This window comes from Lacerta agilis, chromosome 13, assembly GCF_009819535.1.
Source record: "Lacerta agilis isolate rLacAgi1 chromosome 13, rLacAgi1.pri, whole genome shotgun sequence".
Taxonomy (NCBI): domain Eukaryota; kingdom Metazoa; phylum Chordata; class Lepidosauria; order Squamata; family Lacertidae; genus Lacerta; species Lacerta agilis.
This window is the reverse complement of record NC_046324.1, coordinates 50,624,205-50,640,444: the sequence shown is the minus strand read 5'-3', so window position 1 is coordinate 50,640,444 and position 16,240 is coordinate 50,624,205. Positions and strand designations below refer to the sequence as shown.

The following is a 16,240-nucleotide window of genomic DNA, read 5'->3' as shown; positions in this document are numbered from 1 at the left end:
TGTTATGTGGTCCCGGCGGCCACTCCCAGTCACCAGTCTAGCTGCCGCATTCTGGATTAATTGCAGTTTCCGGGTCACCTTCAAAGGTAGCCCCACGTAGAGCGCATTGCAGTAGTCCAAGCGGGAGATAACCAGAGCATGCACCACTCTGACAAGACAGTCTGCGGGCAGGTAGGGTCTCAGCCTGCGTACCAGATGGAGCTGGTAGACAGCCACCCTGGACACAGAATTAACCTGCGCTTCCATGGACAGCTGTGAGTCCAAAATGACTCCCAGGCTGCGCACCTGGTCCTTCAGGGGCACAGTTACCCCATTCAGGACCAGGGAGTCCCCCACACCCGCCCGCCTCCTGTCCCCCAAAAACAGTACTTCTGTCTTGTCAGGATTCAACCTCAATCTGTTAGCCGCCATCCATCCTCCAACAGCCTCCAGGCACTCACACAGGACCTTCACCGCCTTCACTGGTTCTGATTTAAAAGAGAGGTAGAGCTGGGTGTCATCTGCATATTGATGAACACCCAACCCAAACCCTCCCAGCGGCTTCATATAGATATTAAAAAGCATGGGGGAGAGGACAGAACCCTGAGGCACCCCACAAGTGAGAGCCCAGGGGTCTGAACACTCATCCCCCACCACCACTTTCTGAACACGGCCCAGGAGGAAAGAGCGGAACCACTGTATAACAGTGCCCCCAGCTCCCAACCCCTCTAGCCGGTCCAGAAGGATGTTATGGTCGATGGTGTCAAAGGCCGCTGAGATGTCCAGCAGAACTAGGAAACAGCTCTCACCTTTGTCCCTAGCCTGCCGGAGATCATCGACCAGCGCGACCAAGGCAGTTTCAGTCCCATGATGAGGCCTGAATCCCGATTGGAAGGGATCCAAATGGTCCGCTTCTTCCAGGCGTGCTTGGAGTTGTTCAGCAACCACCCGCTCAATCACCTTGCCCAAGAATGGTAAATTTGAGACTGGGCGATAGTTGGCCATATTGGCCGGGTCTAAAGATGTTTTTTTAAGAAGCGGTTTAATGACCGCCTCCTTCAGCGGGTATGGGAAGACTCCCTCACAGAGGGAAGCGTTCACCACCCCGCGGAGCCCATCGCCCAGTCCTTCCCGGCTCGCTTTTATTAGCCAGGATGGGCAAGGATCAAGGACACAGGTGGTTGGTTTCACTCGTCCAAGCAGCCTGTCCACATCCTCGGAGGTAACAGATTGAAATTGATCCCATGAAACGTGACTAGACAGAGCTCTAGCACTCTCCCGCCCCAGCCCTGCTCCCACGGTGGAGTCTACCTCCTTCTGAATCTGAGCAACTTTATCTGCAAAAAACTTTGCAAAAGCATTGCAGGAGATCTTGGGGTCCCTACCAGACCCCGGTGACAAAGGTGGTTCTGCTAGGTTGCGAACCACCTGGAAGAGTCTTTCTGCAGATGCAATAGAAACAGCAAAGAAGGTCCTCTTCGCTGTCGCCATTGCCACTTGGTAGGCTCGAAGTTGAGCTCTAGCCCGTGTCCGGTCTGATTCAGAATGAGTTTTCCGCCACCGGCGCTCTAGCCGTCTCAGCGACTGTTTCATCGCCCTCAGCTCCGGGGAAAACCACGGAGCTGTCCGGGCTCCATGCAATCGGAGAGGACGCTTCGGAGCCAGACAGTCAATAGCCCTGGTTAACTCCGCATTCCAGCGGGCCACCAGGGAATCAACTGAAAGGCCATCAACATGGGATAATGCATCCCCTACCACTCTCTGGAAGCCAATTGGATCCATTAAGTAGCGGGGGCGGACCATCTGAATCGGTCCCACCTCCCTGCAGAGGGGAAGGGTCGCAGAGAAGTCCAGGTGCACCAGGAAGTGATCTGACCATGGCACTTCTTTTGTTTCACTTTTACTTAGTGTCAGATCACCAACATCCATAGAGGTAAACACCAGGTCTAAGGCATGTCCGCGGCTATGAGTTGGACCAGACTTATTCAGGGACAGCCCCATGGAGGCCATGCTTTCCACGAAGTCCCGAGCGGCCCCTTGTAAGGTCGTGTCGGCATGGATGTTAAAATCCCCTAAGACAACCAAACTAGGTGTCTCCAGGAGCATATCCGCCACGACCTGAAGCAGCTCGGGCAGGGAATCCTTGGTGCAGCGGGGAGGTCGGTACACCAAAAGGAATCCTGTACTGCCCCTATTGCCCAACTTCCAGAACATGCACTCAGAAAACTGGGTCTTCCCAATAGGACGCCTGGTGCAAACTAATGACTTCCTAAAAATCACTGCAACCCCCCCTCCCCGCCCAGATGGCCTGGGTTGCTGTGCGTAAGAGAAACCTGGTGGACAAGCAGCGGCAAGGACAGGCCCATCTGCTTCATCCAACCAAGTCTCTGTTACACATGCCAGGTCAAATCCTCCATCCACAATCAAGTCGTGGATGGCAGTGGTTTTGTTAATCATTGACCTGGCATTACACAGCAACACTTTCAGGTCATGTGGGTATCCCCTGCTGATTCCAGTATCCATCCGGTCAGGACCAGACCTGGAGGCAGGGATAGTCCTCAGACAACGACTAAACCTGCCTCCTCAGTAATGACAGTTTTTAATGACAGTTTTTAATGAGTATCAGTTTTTAATGAAATACATACATATATACTGTCAGGGAACTGCCTCCTGGCCCGTTGAGGGGAACGGAGGGTCCGTTAGCATAGAGAGCCCCAACACCATTTCAGCAGCAGCACCTCTTCCAGTGGGGAAAGCCGCCACACCTCCAGTGGGGAGGAGAGGGAAGGAACAAGCCTGGCAGGGAGAGGGCTTAGGGAAGCCTCTGAGAGCCCCAGCACCTCTTCTAGCCAGGAGCCACAAACAGGGAGCCTGGCGGGGAGAGGGCTTGGGGGTGTTGCTGAGACCCTGCGCTCACCTCGCCCGGCTGGTCAGGAGGGAGGCACGCCATTTCCGGCACCCCAGTTGCGCAGAGGAGTGAAACGCAAGGAGGGTAGGAGGAGACTTGGGGTACCAAAGTTATTATGCTGGGGGAGAGGCCGGAAGGGGCCACTCCCGGATTCTGCCAGCGACTGAGACAGACATGCTTTTTGTAGCTCTGCACTGTAAATAGTTTGCACAATAAAACTGCAAAGGACTGTTTTGGGCTCCTGCTCCATTACTCGTGAGGCACCATCACACGAACCTTACATATACTTACACTGAGTCTAAATGAGTGGTCCCTGTGTGTGTATTAGACACTCCTATTATTCTTATTGTATAACTTCCCCGGAGACCTTGCAAGGTTGATTATGAAAACCTACATTCCAGCACATACACCAAAACTATTAGCAGTTTGTAAATGAAATGAAGCGCCACCATTCTTCCCAGAGGTGTCTCTCTGCTTTGTTCCTCTTGCCAATCTTAATTTGTGAGTCCATTTTTCTGTATGGGTGAAATACCACCCTCTCTTCTACCAAGAGTTCAAGTTTGCAACTTTAAAGCTCTTCCATTAAGAGAAATCCAGAAAGTAGTTTTCCCACCAGGTCCTGATTCTCATGTAAATACAGATTCAGTAAATCAGGACTGTCTTCCAAGAGCCTTAGCATAGCATTGCAAGCCTCTTAATGTTTCGTAAAGTTCCTTTCTGCATTCCCTTTCTCCCTTTTTTGCTATTTTATAATAAAAAGCCCCTTTCTCAGTTTAGACCTGATGTCTGGGGGCAAGTCTGTGACAAACCCAAGTTCCTCCCGCCACCTGCGCTGCATTGCTTGGAGTTCAGCTTCCTGCTTTTGCCGAGAGGGAAACACAAGGCAAGCAATCTGCCCCTTGTTGCCTATAAGGACAGGAATCTCCAATGCAGTTGCTGCCTCTCCCTGGCAAGGATTTGGCTCCCATCTCTGGCCTCTCTCTCTCCCCCCCGGCAGAGTCAGAGGGAAAGGGAGGCCGTGGCGGAAGCTGTCTGGCATCGTGGCTGGTCTCCCTACCAAGGCAGTTTCGGAGGCAGAGCTTCGCATCAGCCAGCCAGCCTTACTCACTGTGGTTCAGGAAGAACTGGGCAATGGGCAGCAGCACCCTGGCATAAGACAGGTCCCCGCTGATCCGGCTATGCAAGTTCTTCAGGCAGGAGAGTGAGCGGTAGACGTAGGAAGAGTCCTGTCTGCAAATGATATCCATGATGGTGATGGCTTCAATAAGGCACTGTGCGAGGGAAAGAGGGGGAGAGACGTCACCGTTTAGGATTCCGGAATGGCTCCCCGAGATCCCTGCTCAAGGCCCAAGACCTTCCTTCAGGCTACTTACGGCTTTCTGAAGATCCCCGTCGGCTTTCTTCAGAGCCCCTGGCAGAAAAAAACAAAATTGAACTCGCAGAACCACAGAAACATTGAACTGTAGAGTTGGAAGGGACCACATGAGTTATCTCCCGCTTGGACTACTGCAATGGGCTCTACGTGGGGCTACCTTTGAAGGTGACCCGAAAACTACAACTAATCCAGAATGCAGCAGATAGACTGGTGACTGGGAGTGGGCTGCCAAGAGCATATAACACCGGTCCTGAAAGACCTACATTGGCTCCCAGTACATTTCCAAGCACAATTCAAAGAGTTGTTGCTGACCTTGAAAGCCCTAAACGGCCTTGGTCCTGTATACCTGGAGGAGCGTCTCCACCCCCATCTTTTACTGAGGTCCAGCTCCAAGGGCCTTCTGGCAGTTCCCTCCCTGCGAGAAGTGACGTTACAGGGAACCAAGCAGAGGGCCTTCTCGGTAGTGGCGCCCGCCCTGTGGAATGCCCTCCCACCAGATTTCAAGGAAATAAACAACTATCTGACTTTTAGAAGACATCTGAAGGCACCCCTGTTTAGGGAAGTTTTTATGTTTGATGTTTTATCGTGTTTTTACGATAAAACATCAAACCCAGCCAGATGGGTGGGGCATAAATAAAAGCATCATTAATCATCATCATCATCTAGTCCAACCCCCTGTGATGCAGGAATGGCAGCTAAAGAATCCCTGACAGGTGGCCATTCAACCTCTGCTTAAAAACCTCTGAGGAAGGAGCGTCCACCACCTCCCGAGGGACTCTGCTGCTCCAGAGAAGCAGACACGGAGCAATGGATTCAAACTACAAGAAAGAAAATTCCACCTAAACATTAGGAAGAACTTCCTGACAGTAAGAGATGTTGGACAGTGGGATTTGCTGCCAAGGAGTGTGGTGGAGTCTCCTTCTTTGGAGGTCTTTAAGCGAAGGCTTGACAGCCATCTGTCAGGAATGCTTTGATGGTGTTTCCTGCTTGGCAGGGGGTTGGACTGGATGGCCCTTGTGGTCTCTTCCAACTCTAGGATTCTATGATTCTATGACTCTTTCCATGCCCAAACAGCTCTTACCATCAGGAAGTTCTTACCATCAGTAAGAATCTCCTTTCTTGCGATTTGAATCCATTAGTTTGGGTCCTGCCCTCTGGAGCAGCAGGAAACAAGCTTGCTCCATCTTCCACGTGCCAGCCCTTCAGATATTTAAGGTGGCTATCACGGTGCCTCTCAGTCTCCTCTTTTCCAAGCTAAACATACCCTGCTTGTGACAACTGAGTCGGCATGCGAGCCAAAACAGCCACCTCCGCCTGCTGCTTCTCCAGGAAGAGCTGGGCCTTTCCTTCCCCTCACAGACGACTGGAGGAATAGTTGGGAGGAAAGACTCCAGAAGGGGATGCAGACATATGGGCGCATGAAAAAAAATTAGTTTCTGTGCAAGTTGCAATGTGAAACAGGAGACGGAAAACAGAAGGAGTGAAAGAGCAAACAGCACCCCAGAATCTCTGCCACCCTCACCAGCAGGAAGCAGGCCAAGCACAGAAAAGGGGACTCACGGCGGTTGCTTTGCTCTAGAAGCCGCTGGCAGTACTCAAAGGCCTTTTCCCGCAAGCGCTCCTTGGGGGGGAGCAGGCGGCTGGAGGTGGAGGTGACGGAGACCATGGACATGACCGAGCCGTCCACCTCTGACTTATCGTCTGCAAAGAAAGGGACAAGTGAGCAATTTATCCGTGCAAGCGTGGTGTAGGAACATCGCAGTCTTGAAAAAAGATTCTTTCCCACAACCTACATTTGCTGCAGGGTAAGGAACAGCTGCGGTCTTTTGTGTGCAATATGGTGGGACTTTGTTTTATATACCTCTGAATCACTCAGACAAAAACGCCTGTTAGCAATCGCCTGGGCAATTTGGCTTGCATGATCTCCTCCCTGTCTTCTGTTAAGATTCGGCTCCTATTCTTGTATTTGTACCTATTTTTGCCTCTCACTGATGTATGGTCTTCTTATTTATGGTCCTAACGCTCCTGTTTTGTTATGGGGGGAGGTTATATGTCAACTTTATATTTTCTGCTTGTTCTCTATACAATTAAAAATCACACACACAAACATAAAGATGGGACAAGATGAGTTAGTGAAAGGTTTCCTCGGTTTCTTTTTCTAGTAATTTTATTAACTGAAAATCAAAATAGTGTACAAAACATTCCAAATCAGCAAAACACAACCAATAAATTCAGCCTGATACAGTCCCACTTTTATGCAGCTTGTCTTTTACACGATAAGAAAAAGAAAATTAAGTAGAAAGAAAATAATTAAAAGACAGGAAGGAAAAAACTAATACAGTTGTACCTTGGAAGTCGAACGGAATCCTTTCCAGAAGTCCGTTCGACTTCCAAAACGTTTGGAAACCAGAGTGCGTCTTTTGGAAGCCGTGGAAGCCCCATCGGACGTTTGGCTTCCAAAAATAGTTTGCAAACTGGAACAGTCACTTCTAGGTTTGTGGCGTTCGGGAGCCAAAACGTTCAAGAACTAAGCTGTTCGAAAACCAAGGTACAACTGTGAGGCTAAGAACCTACCAGCATACTAAGTAGGTTCAAGTTCAAATTTCAAATCAGTATTGGCTTCCGGCGGCTGGCGCAATCATGGATGGTCGTGGGTTGCTTCGGCTGCGAGGCACCCAGTTCATCCCGGGGGTTAGGAGCTCCGCTACCGCATAGCGGGCTCCAGTTGGGGCACGGGAAGAGCGTCCCGTGCCCTGGGCTCCCCGGCTGTGCCCATTGTGCTCCGAACCCTTCCCCCGCACCCCCTGTAAAGGGGGAGTGGGGGTGAAGGGACCACGGAGCCGGGCCTTAGGGGAAATGCCCCAACCGGGATGTTTACATGCGGCGGCAAAGTCCGTGATGAGCGTCTCTGTTCTACCTATCATTAAGGAGTTGCTAAGAAACCAGAAGCTGTGAGTAATTGACTGACTCTTTGTATTCCGGGAAAGCTCTGGGATTAAGAGAAGAAAGGCAGCCCGCCTCTCTCCCTTCGGGTGGTGAAAGAAATTAACTCTTTAAGTGACTGCTGCTACAACAATCAATTGAAAGTACTTGGAATTTGAAAGCTGAGTCTGTTGAGATCTCCTTTTGGGGGTTAACTGAGGAAAAAATATCTCCATTTGAAGTTTTGGTCTTTATACTCCGGCATTGGAAGAAATGGCGACGTTTCGGACTTGCGTAGGAAAAAATTCAGACAAAGGAAGGAAAAGACAGGAAATGCAATCTGATACCCACCTCCCCCCGAAGATGCTGGACTTTGCATTTATGTTGGCACTGAAGGACTGGGAGGAGGAGGAAAAGCTTACTGTCTTTCAACTGGAACTGCTTGATCGAAAACTAAGAGCCTTGAGTGCGATTATAAATGGAAAGAATTTGTTTTCCACAGAGGAGGCTTTTCGAAAGTTTTATTCAATGGAAACAGACTTTTGCAAAGAGTTGGAAGATGTGCTGCAAGGATGGTTTGAGATGGCTGAGCAAATCCGTCTGGAACAGGGGCCGAGTTCAGGGGGTGGCAGTAACCCTGGAACGGAAAGATTTTTAATATCCAGACTTCGAGGTGGCAGCTCGGGGTCGAGGGACATAGAATTAAGATTTCTACAAGAAGAAGAAGTATGGTACAAAGACACGGAGAAACTCAGATTGGAGAGGGCGAACATCTTGGAGCTCGATGCAGGGTTTGTTGTGGTTGCAATCAGGATCTGTGGACACTCAGAAGAATACAATAGGAGATCCGGTTCTGGTGAAAGACAGGAGAAGATAATGGACAAAAGGGGAGTGGGCTGAATCAATTAAAGTATAACATAGATGGTCTGCCATGGTATCCGAAATCGGAGTGTGAAGTCTGTTAATTACAAGTTTATTTTAAATAAGTAAGGAGATATTGAATCTAAGTTAAAAGCAGCATGATAAATGATAGAAGAAATAAGTCTAGCTGTAAGAATATTTGGTTAAGTTTTAGGTTATAATGCAAAGATTAAGATAAAGGTGTTTTTTCCTTTTTTTTAAGTAATGCTAAATTTTTATAGAGAAAAGTTGTTAAGGAAATAGTGTATTGTTTTAAAACCGAAGGTGTACAGGCGGGGGAAGTCAAACGTCAAGATTTGGAACTAGAATTTTTTTTTTTAGTAAGGTATACAGACAAGAAGAAGAATCCTGACATTATGTGTATTTGTATTTGTTTTGATATTTGTAGGTGTGGGGGTTGGGTTTGTGTTATTTTGTGAAAATGTCAATAAATTCTGTTTAAAAAAAAAAAACAAATTTCAAATCAGTATTAAGTAAATATCTATCTGTGTCAATTTCCTATTTTCCCCAAAAGTCTCCTAAATCAGTGTTTTTCAACCACTGTTCCGCGGCACACTAGTGTGCCGCGAGATGTTGCCTGGTGTGCCGTGGGAAAAATTGAAAAATTCAAGAGAATTACTTTATATATAGTCAATATAGGCACAGAGTTAAATTTTTTAACATTTTCTAATGGTGGTGTGCCTCGTGATTTTTTTCATGAAACAAGTGTGCCTTTGCCCAAAAAAGGTTGAAAAACACTGTCCTAAATTTCCAACCCACATTCTAACGCAATTAAAACTGAAAGTGTTTACTTTTGAGACTGTAAGATGGCAAGCACTGCCTAGACTTAGAAGGGCCTAACTTCTCTGCCCACCCCAATGTTTCTGCTTGAGTCCCTGTTCTGGGCATAGCTCCTCTAAGGGCTGGTAACTCTACTGCCTCTCTGCATGAGGTGCAATTGAATGGTCTAATCACTCCCAATGTGGATGACACAGCACAACTTAGCTGCCCCCAACAGAAGCCCATTGGAATAAGCAGTGGGTTGTGCAGAGTTGCAACAGGCAACCTCTCCTCGTGAGACCTCGTGGTTTAATTCGTGATTGCAAAGTCACACTCTCTTCACTATATATAAAGAGAGTTTGTGTTTTTTTGAAGAAATGCAAAGAACATGTCAACCCAAAAGAAGAGATCCCCCCCCCCTAATTATAACAAACCAATAATATTGTATTTATTATCCTATCCGTTGTGGAACATGTCACTATAAACAATGCCATTCGCCACCTGATCCCTTCATGTCTTACCATTAGAGCAGATGTGTTGACGGCGGCTGCCAATCATGTTCCTCATTGGCTATATGCCCAGCGCCCTCCCCTCCACCTCTCTAGATCCTTACCTGAATTTGGACTGCTTGCCCCATTGCTCCCGTAGCACAACAGCCACTTCCGCAACATGGAGAAAGTCTGCATGTTGAACCACTGGTCCTCTGTGTAATACTGGCCGACTGAGAGCACAGTGAAGAAGTCGGTGGTGGCCGTGCCGTCCACCTCCATGATGGGGCCAGGCTGTGGGGCGGGAGAAAGAGCAGGGTAAGCCGCTACTTAGAAATCAGAGAATCAGGACCAGAGAGCCCAGGTGTTTATAAAGGCCAAACATGAGAATCAAACCAGTGGTCCACCTCCTCCAGCATCCTGCTGTTCTCACAGTGGCCAACCGGATGCCTGGGGGAAACTCGCACTGCTGCAAAGGCAAAGGTGAACTATGCAAGTCACTCCAAGCTCCTTGGGGGAAGGGCAGGATTCAGGGTCACCCCAGTGCAGAACCTGAGTCTGTGCACTTGACTCGCTGGGTGGCTTTTCCATGTGCCCTCCCTTAAAAAGCCAGCTGGGGCTCATGCCTCCTAGAGCTGCAGTTCCGCACCTGTCTTGCTCGAGGGTTGAAGAAGCCTCCAGAGGAATGGGGGGCTCCTTGCTGGACGCTGGCATACCTCAGCCAGTCCACCATCCTTTTGCTGAGCAGATTGATCTGATCTATGGATCGAAAGCAACACAGCCCGTCAGAAAGACACAACAGAGGACAACTGTGGGGAGCCTCGGCAATTCCAATGGTTCACCATCAGGCAGCCTCGGTTCCACCTGCAGCTTCATCTGCCCCTACGCTGTCCAGAGAAGAGTTTAGTGCTTGGGGCCAGAAGCGAGAATACTCTGCAGATCAACAAAAGAGCCGTTCCTGTGGATTTGCATCTTTAACACCCACAATTTATTCTACCCACGCACCCTCATCTGTGGAGAAAAGAGGCTGGAACTGGAGTTGTTATCAGGAACCAGAAGAGACTACCCTTCTATAAACACCTCCAGCATTTCCTAATTACATTGGGCTGGATGCTGTTGGGAATGGCGCTGGCTCGGAGACGGTGAACTCCAAGAGGAGGCCCTCTCTGGCTGGCATGTCACTTCAGTCCAGAGTGCCTATATCTGCGACCCTTCTCTTATGAGAAGAGCACACAAGTCTTCTAGCATCACACAGCAAGAAGAAGGAAACATCCGTAGATCTAAACTACGTTTATTTACAGTCTATATACAGAGAATCAATTTTCCATGTCTGTGTTCTCCGAGCTCCGGCAGAACAAGAAACAAACTGCGACACAGCAGAAGTGAAAAACAACACTTAGGCGGAAGAGATAAGACAGTATTCCATTTCCCCACACTCTCTCAGACACTCATGTGATTTATACTAATCATAATAGCAAGCTGTAGCAGCTGAGGCTACATTAAAATCCTAACAGATGCAGTCTATGTTTATTGCACTTAATCGCTCTTGCAAAACAGCAAACCCCTTAGCCTCTAAAACTTCATCTCTGTAATACTGACTGAAAATATACTGATTGACTGCATAAGCAGAGCAGAACAGCTACCTGCTTTAGACATTGGCAGTGTCCAGGTTTTATTATTATTATTATTATTATTATTATTATTATTATTATTACCATCATTATTATTTATTAATTAAATTAGTATATTGCCCTTCCCCCAGAGACCTCAGCATGGTTCAAAAAACCTTCTTCAAACTGCTCCCCGCCTGAAGTTCTGGATGACAAAACCCACAGTACCAAATTTGGCAAGGCCAAAACATATGCCATGCACTACACTGGGGAAGGCTAGTCTGAATAATAACAATAATAAATTTATTATTTATACCCCACTTACTTATTCCCCAGCCACTCTGGGCGGCTCCCAACAGAATATTAAAAACAGAATAAAACATCAATCATTAAAAACCTCCCTAAACAGGGCTGCATTCAGATGTCTTCTAAAAGTCAGAGAGTTGTTTATTTCCTTAACATTGGGTGGGAGGGCATTCCACAGGACGGGAGCCATTACCGAGAAGGCCCTCTGCCTGGTCCCTTGTAACCTCACCTCTCTCAGTGAGGGAACCTCCAGAAGGCCCTTGGAGCTGGACCTCAGTGTCTGGGCTGAACGATATACTGCCTTTCTGCTGAGGCACCTAAGGTGGTTTACAGTTTCAAAGGACTAGAACAAATGTTCAAAGTCCCAGCCTCAAACTAACTTGGTTGTTTTCTACAGGAGGGGTGGACAGAAGGAAGAAGAGGAGGAGGAGGAGGAGGAGGAGGAGTTTGGATTTGATATCCCGCTTTATCACTACCTGAAGGAGTCTCAAAGCAGCTAACATTCTCCTTTCCCTTCCTCCCCTACAACAAACACTCTGTTAGGTGAGTGAGGCTGGGGGACTTCAGAGAAGTGTAACTAGCCCAAGGTCACCCAGCAGCTGCCTGTGGAAGAGTGGGGACGCGAACCCGGTTCACCAGATTACAAGTCTACCGCTCTTAACCACTACACCACACTGGCTCTCCTGTGTAGATCTCGGTCTACCGGCAGATCTCTAGGCAGCTTGCAGGAGATCAAGGTGTAGAGTTATTAGCCCCGCTTCCCCCCTACCCCTTCTCTAGCAAGCAGGGGGAATTGCGGGGTTTTTCCCTTTTTACTTTTACTTTTGCCTGTACCCAGCCCTCCGGCCGGGTCACAGGAGGTCTCTTGCTGCCACCACCCCCTGGGTTCGGGGCCTGGCTGTCGCTACAGGCCAAAGCGCGGGGGCCGCTTTCCCTGTGCTCCCGCAGACAGCCTCCCCCCGGCTCAGACAGAGCCACAGATAGTACTTCTAACGGTAGAGTAGCCGATTGGTCAGGACTGGAATAGCCAAGCAAACAATGGAGCAAACAAAACACGAGAACAGAAGTTCTCTAAAATATCTTTTAATTAAGGATTAATAAAACACAAAAGGCACAGTTTTCACAAAACAAGGCACAAACTTAAAACAACAAAACATCTAATTAACTAGACTAAATACACATACTTGATCCCTCTCCTTCAGGCAGGGTTAGATACTCAACTGCTTAGCATCCGAAAGAGCTGGCAAAAGTCCTCAATCGTTCCCCCAAGACATAATGGCTAGTGGGGAAAGAAAGTCCTTCGACGCCTCAGCTCTTTAGCAATGATGTTCCAGCAGTAGGCAAGCTGCAAGCTCTAAAGCTCTCCGCCCCCCTCTCCTTGACACAGCCCAGCCTAGATAAGGGGTTAGCCCACGCGGTCCCTCTCCCCAGCACCCAATAGGGGACCTGGCCTCCACCCCCGCTGGCCAATTACTGCCCTAAGGTCGTTAGTCACAGCTGTCACAGATAAAAGGGCAGCTGTGAGTCTGGGCTGTTACCTCCTAAATTACTCATCAGCCTAACAAGCACCAGTTGGCCCCAACCCAGTTCTCGTCAGGCCAGGGTGCCTCTCCGAAGCCAAAACTTGCATATCTCCCGCGATCTTCTTAAAGGCACCTCCTTTTTACATTCCCAAAAGGCATCTCTTGATCGTATCCCATGGTGTAGCGATACCCCCAATTCTGATTTACCCAAAGGTCTTTATTTCCTGAACCAAAGATTCGGTATTTCACTACACAAGGATTTCAGACTCCCTAATGTCTCAGAATAGCAACAACCAGATGACTTCTCTCACCTGAACAAGGCTCTTTAAACGAAGAATGCTAACCAGGATTGAAGTTTTGTGTGAAAGGACTCTCAGCTTAGTTCAGTTCCTCAGCTCAGAGGTTGGGGTTCTAGTAAAAAAATAAAGTAGATCCGACCAGCCTGCCCACTTCTTGCACTTACCTTCACTAAGGCTCATCGGTACAAAGCTGATGATTTTTGACAGGAGGGGGAGAAGGTGCCGTGCATTTTGACCTTCAGGAAGCCTGCCTTCCAGGAATTTCACCACACGCTGCCCAAAAGCTTCCACCACTGCCTTTTTACTGCCCTTTGGATAAAAGCAAAGATTTTGAAGGCTCACAAGCCACAGGGGCTGAGCTAACCCAAAAGGCATCCGCCCTCTGGCATTGCATTTAAGATTCTGAGTGAACAACTAAAAAAAGTTTAGGATGCCTGGAATTTGGCATATACCAGATCTCACCAGATGAGGGAGCATTTAAAAAAAATATGACAAGAAAAAACTATAGCATGTCCAAAATCTGGGTGTGAAACGGGCCACAGTCACAGGGAAGCAAAGCAAAGAACCAAATTGTGGTCTTTCCAAAATCACAGTTCACTTACCTGGGCTAGCACGATGGAGAAGGCAAGGCTCAGGAGCTTGGTGTCCTGGATGTTATCCCAAGACACAGATAAATCATTACAAAGCGACGTCTCTCTCAGGATGGCAGCACAAAGAAACTGGACTTGCTCAGGAGTCTTTGGCAGATGCAACACTGTCTGCAGAAGTTCCAGAAATTTGCCATCTATCCTGCAAAAAGCATAGGCAGCATAAGCAGCAAACACAAAATGAAGAGAAGCTAAGGGTGCAATCAATGCACACATGTCTGGGAGTAAGTCAAACTGGGCAGCCATGTATAGCGTTGCACTGTAAGCTGTTTTAATATTTCTGTTATATTCTACTGACTGAACACCAGTATGAAAGGGAACCAGCCCAAGGTAAGGAAAGCCACTCACATCCTAGTTTCAGAGACACTTGTGGCATTTGATTAACCAAGCTACAAATAGGCTACAGATGTTTGCTTGGACCCATTAAAACCAGCATTTGCCTTCACTTACTTCCGTCCATATTTAGTGGCTGAGACAATCAAAAACAGTCTTTGCAAGCTATGAACAGTTTCATTTCCGAAGTCTTGATTTTGGAGAAAGCCTGTGATTCGTGAAATGAATTTTCTCAGTTCTTCATCCTGGATCTCCCTAATAGGAAAGCATATAGAAATTAAGAAATCTCCGTTTTGCAAACTTCCACATCAAACCTTTGCCAACCAGAACAGTAGTTGCTTTGCCATACGCTGGGCTGGGAAAGACTCTGCTGGCAACTTCAGTGACAACTGGATAGGCTGGGTGGCTCATGGGTTGGCAAAGCACAAGACAGACCCTTGTATACTCTTATATTTCCATTATGAAAATCCGCCAGTGTGAGGCAAGGAGCAAATCAGAGCATTGCATGCTTTCCAGAGGCATCTGGTTGTCCACCATGAGAACAGGATTCTGGAATAGATGGGCCACAGGCCTGATAAAGCCAGGCTCTCTCTGTGTCCTTAGATCTTAACCGAGAGGAAGTCTCCACGTTTCACAGAATGGAGAAAGTAAAGTTTAAGTGCGTTATTTTAGGAATTTAATTCAGGAACGCAAGGGGTAGATCGGAGGTCTTGTAAAATCTAGTCACAAATGGATGTACAAAGCATGCATTCATTAAAGAACAAAGAACCGTTTATTTTGTATTTTTCATTTTGTCTATAATATCTATTTTACACTTCTGTTATAAAGTATTCAAATTTCTTTTATTAAACTCCGTGTATTACAATAATAAACAACATTATTTTACAGTATTTTCATGTCTCTTATTAAACGATACATTTGATCACCGGTACAAAATATTTTACACCTCAAAGAAGAAAAAGAACCCACAACCTAAAAAAACACCCCAAAACCCCGCTAACCTAAAAAAATAAAATAAAAAATAAAAAAATAATAAAAACCCAAAAATTACCAAAAATGCTAATTGTCAACCATTAAACCATATGATTAGACTTCCTGTCAATCCCAAAAGCATATTCCAATACTGTGGTACAAATGAATGTGCTTTTTATTGTTATACATTTCAATCAATAAAGCATTCAAAAAGCCAGAGAGAGAGAGAGAGAGAGAGAATCTGCCAGGGCAAAAGGCAGGGGGGAAAACAACTAGCTAACTAACTAACTAACTAACTAACTAACTGTAGTAATAACGAAGAGTCGGACACGACTGAACAACAAGAAGTAATATTAATAAAGAAGAGGAAACTGGCAAGCCCCAACTCAGCCTCCCCCAAAGAAGCAGCTGGAACCCAAAGCCTCTGAAGGGCTTCTGCTCCCTCCCCCCCAGTGGCTCCCCCTCCCCCAGCCCCCCAGGCCAGGAGGCGAAGAGGACCCCCCCCCCATTTTGCCTCCCCCTACCTGGCCTGGCGCAGGAAGCTCTCTGTCCCCGCGGAATACATCCTATTTTCCAAAAAGAAAAAAAGGGGTGGGGAGGAGTCCGGGTTTATTTTGGGAGAGCACAGCCAGCGCCCCCTTTACTTCCGGGTTATTTTTCCCTACCCGACCACTTCTGGGCATGCGCGCGGGTCCCTTTTCAAATCCGTCCGTGTGGAAAGCGGCCTCCCCGGCGCCAGAGTTCCGGAAGGGAGGAGGAGGCGGCGCTTCTTCCTATATGGGATTTGGCGGCCTTCCTTCCACGCGGGACGTGGGCTTGGGGGGGGGGGGAGGAGAGCCCCTGTTATGTTGGGGTGGGAGGTGCAGAGGTCTTTAATTGTCAGGTGCGCGTGAGGGCACAGCTTTAAGGGCTGGCCGTGGGTAGGATCTCTTAAGGAGCAGGAAGCGATGGGAGAGGACACAGAGGACTAGCAGCTTGGAAGTGCAGATTTATTTTAAAAATTATTTATTAAATTTCTACATTGCCCTTCATCCGAGGATCACAGGGCGGTTACATTATAAAAACACGGAAAAGGTGTACCCCTGATCAGAAACAGGGTGGATTTGATTTAAGCCAAATTTATTTAAATCACGATTTAAATCACTAGTCAGTAAGACTTGATTTAAATCTTCTTCTTTTTTTTTTACAGAAAGACTCG

At 47.6% G+C, this 16,240-nt stretch overlaps 1 protein-coding gene across 1 annotated transcript in view; it reads right to left on the bottom strand.

Moving 5' to 3' along the window:
• AP5Z1 (adaptor related protein complex 5 subunit zeta 1) overlaps positions 1–15,641 on the bottom strand; it is a 31,821-nt gene extending 16,180 nt beyond the window's left edge. Inside the window, exons 1-9 of the mRNA XM_033167396.1 lie at positions 15,567–15,641; positions 14,188–14,325; positions 13,693–13,879; positions 13,255–13,399; positions 10,002–10,111; positions 9,478–9,646; positions 5,823–5,963; positions 4,261–4,298; positions 3,996–4,158 (exon numbers count right to left, since the gene is read on the bottom strand). Of these exons, the coding sequence (XP_033023287.1) occupies positions 3,996–4,158; positions 4,261–4,298; positions 5,823–5,963; positions 9,478–9,646; positions 10,002–10,111; positions 13,255–13,399; positions 13,693–13,879; positions 14,188–14,325; positions 15,567–15,607 (1,132 nt within the window). The 5' untranslated portion in view covers positions 15,608–15,641. The remainder of the gene's footprint in view (positions 1–3,995; positions 4,159–4,260; positions 4,299–5,822; positions 5,964–9,477; positions 9,647–10,001; positions 10,112–13,254; positions 13,400–13,692; positions 13,880–14,187; positions 14,326–15,566) is intronic.
• Between the last annotated feature and the right edge of the window lie 599 nt (positions 15,642–16,240).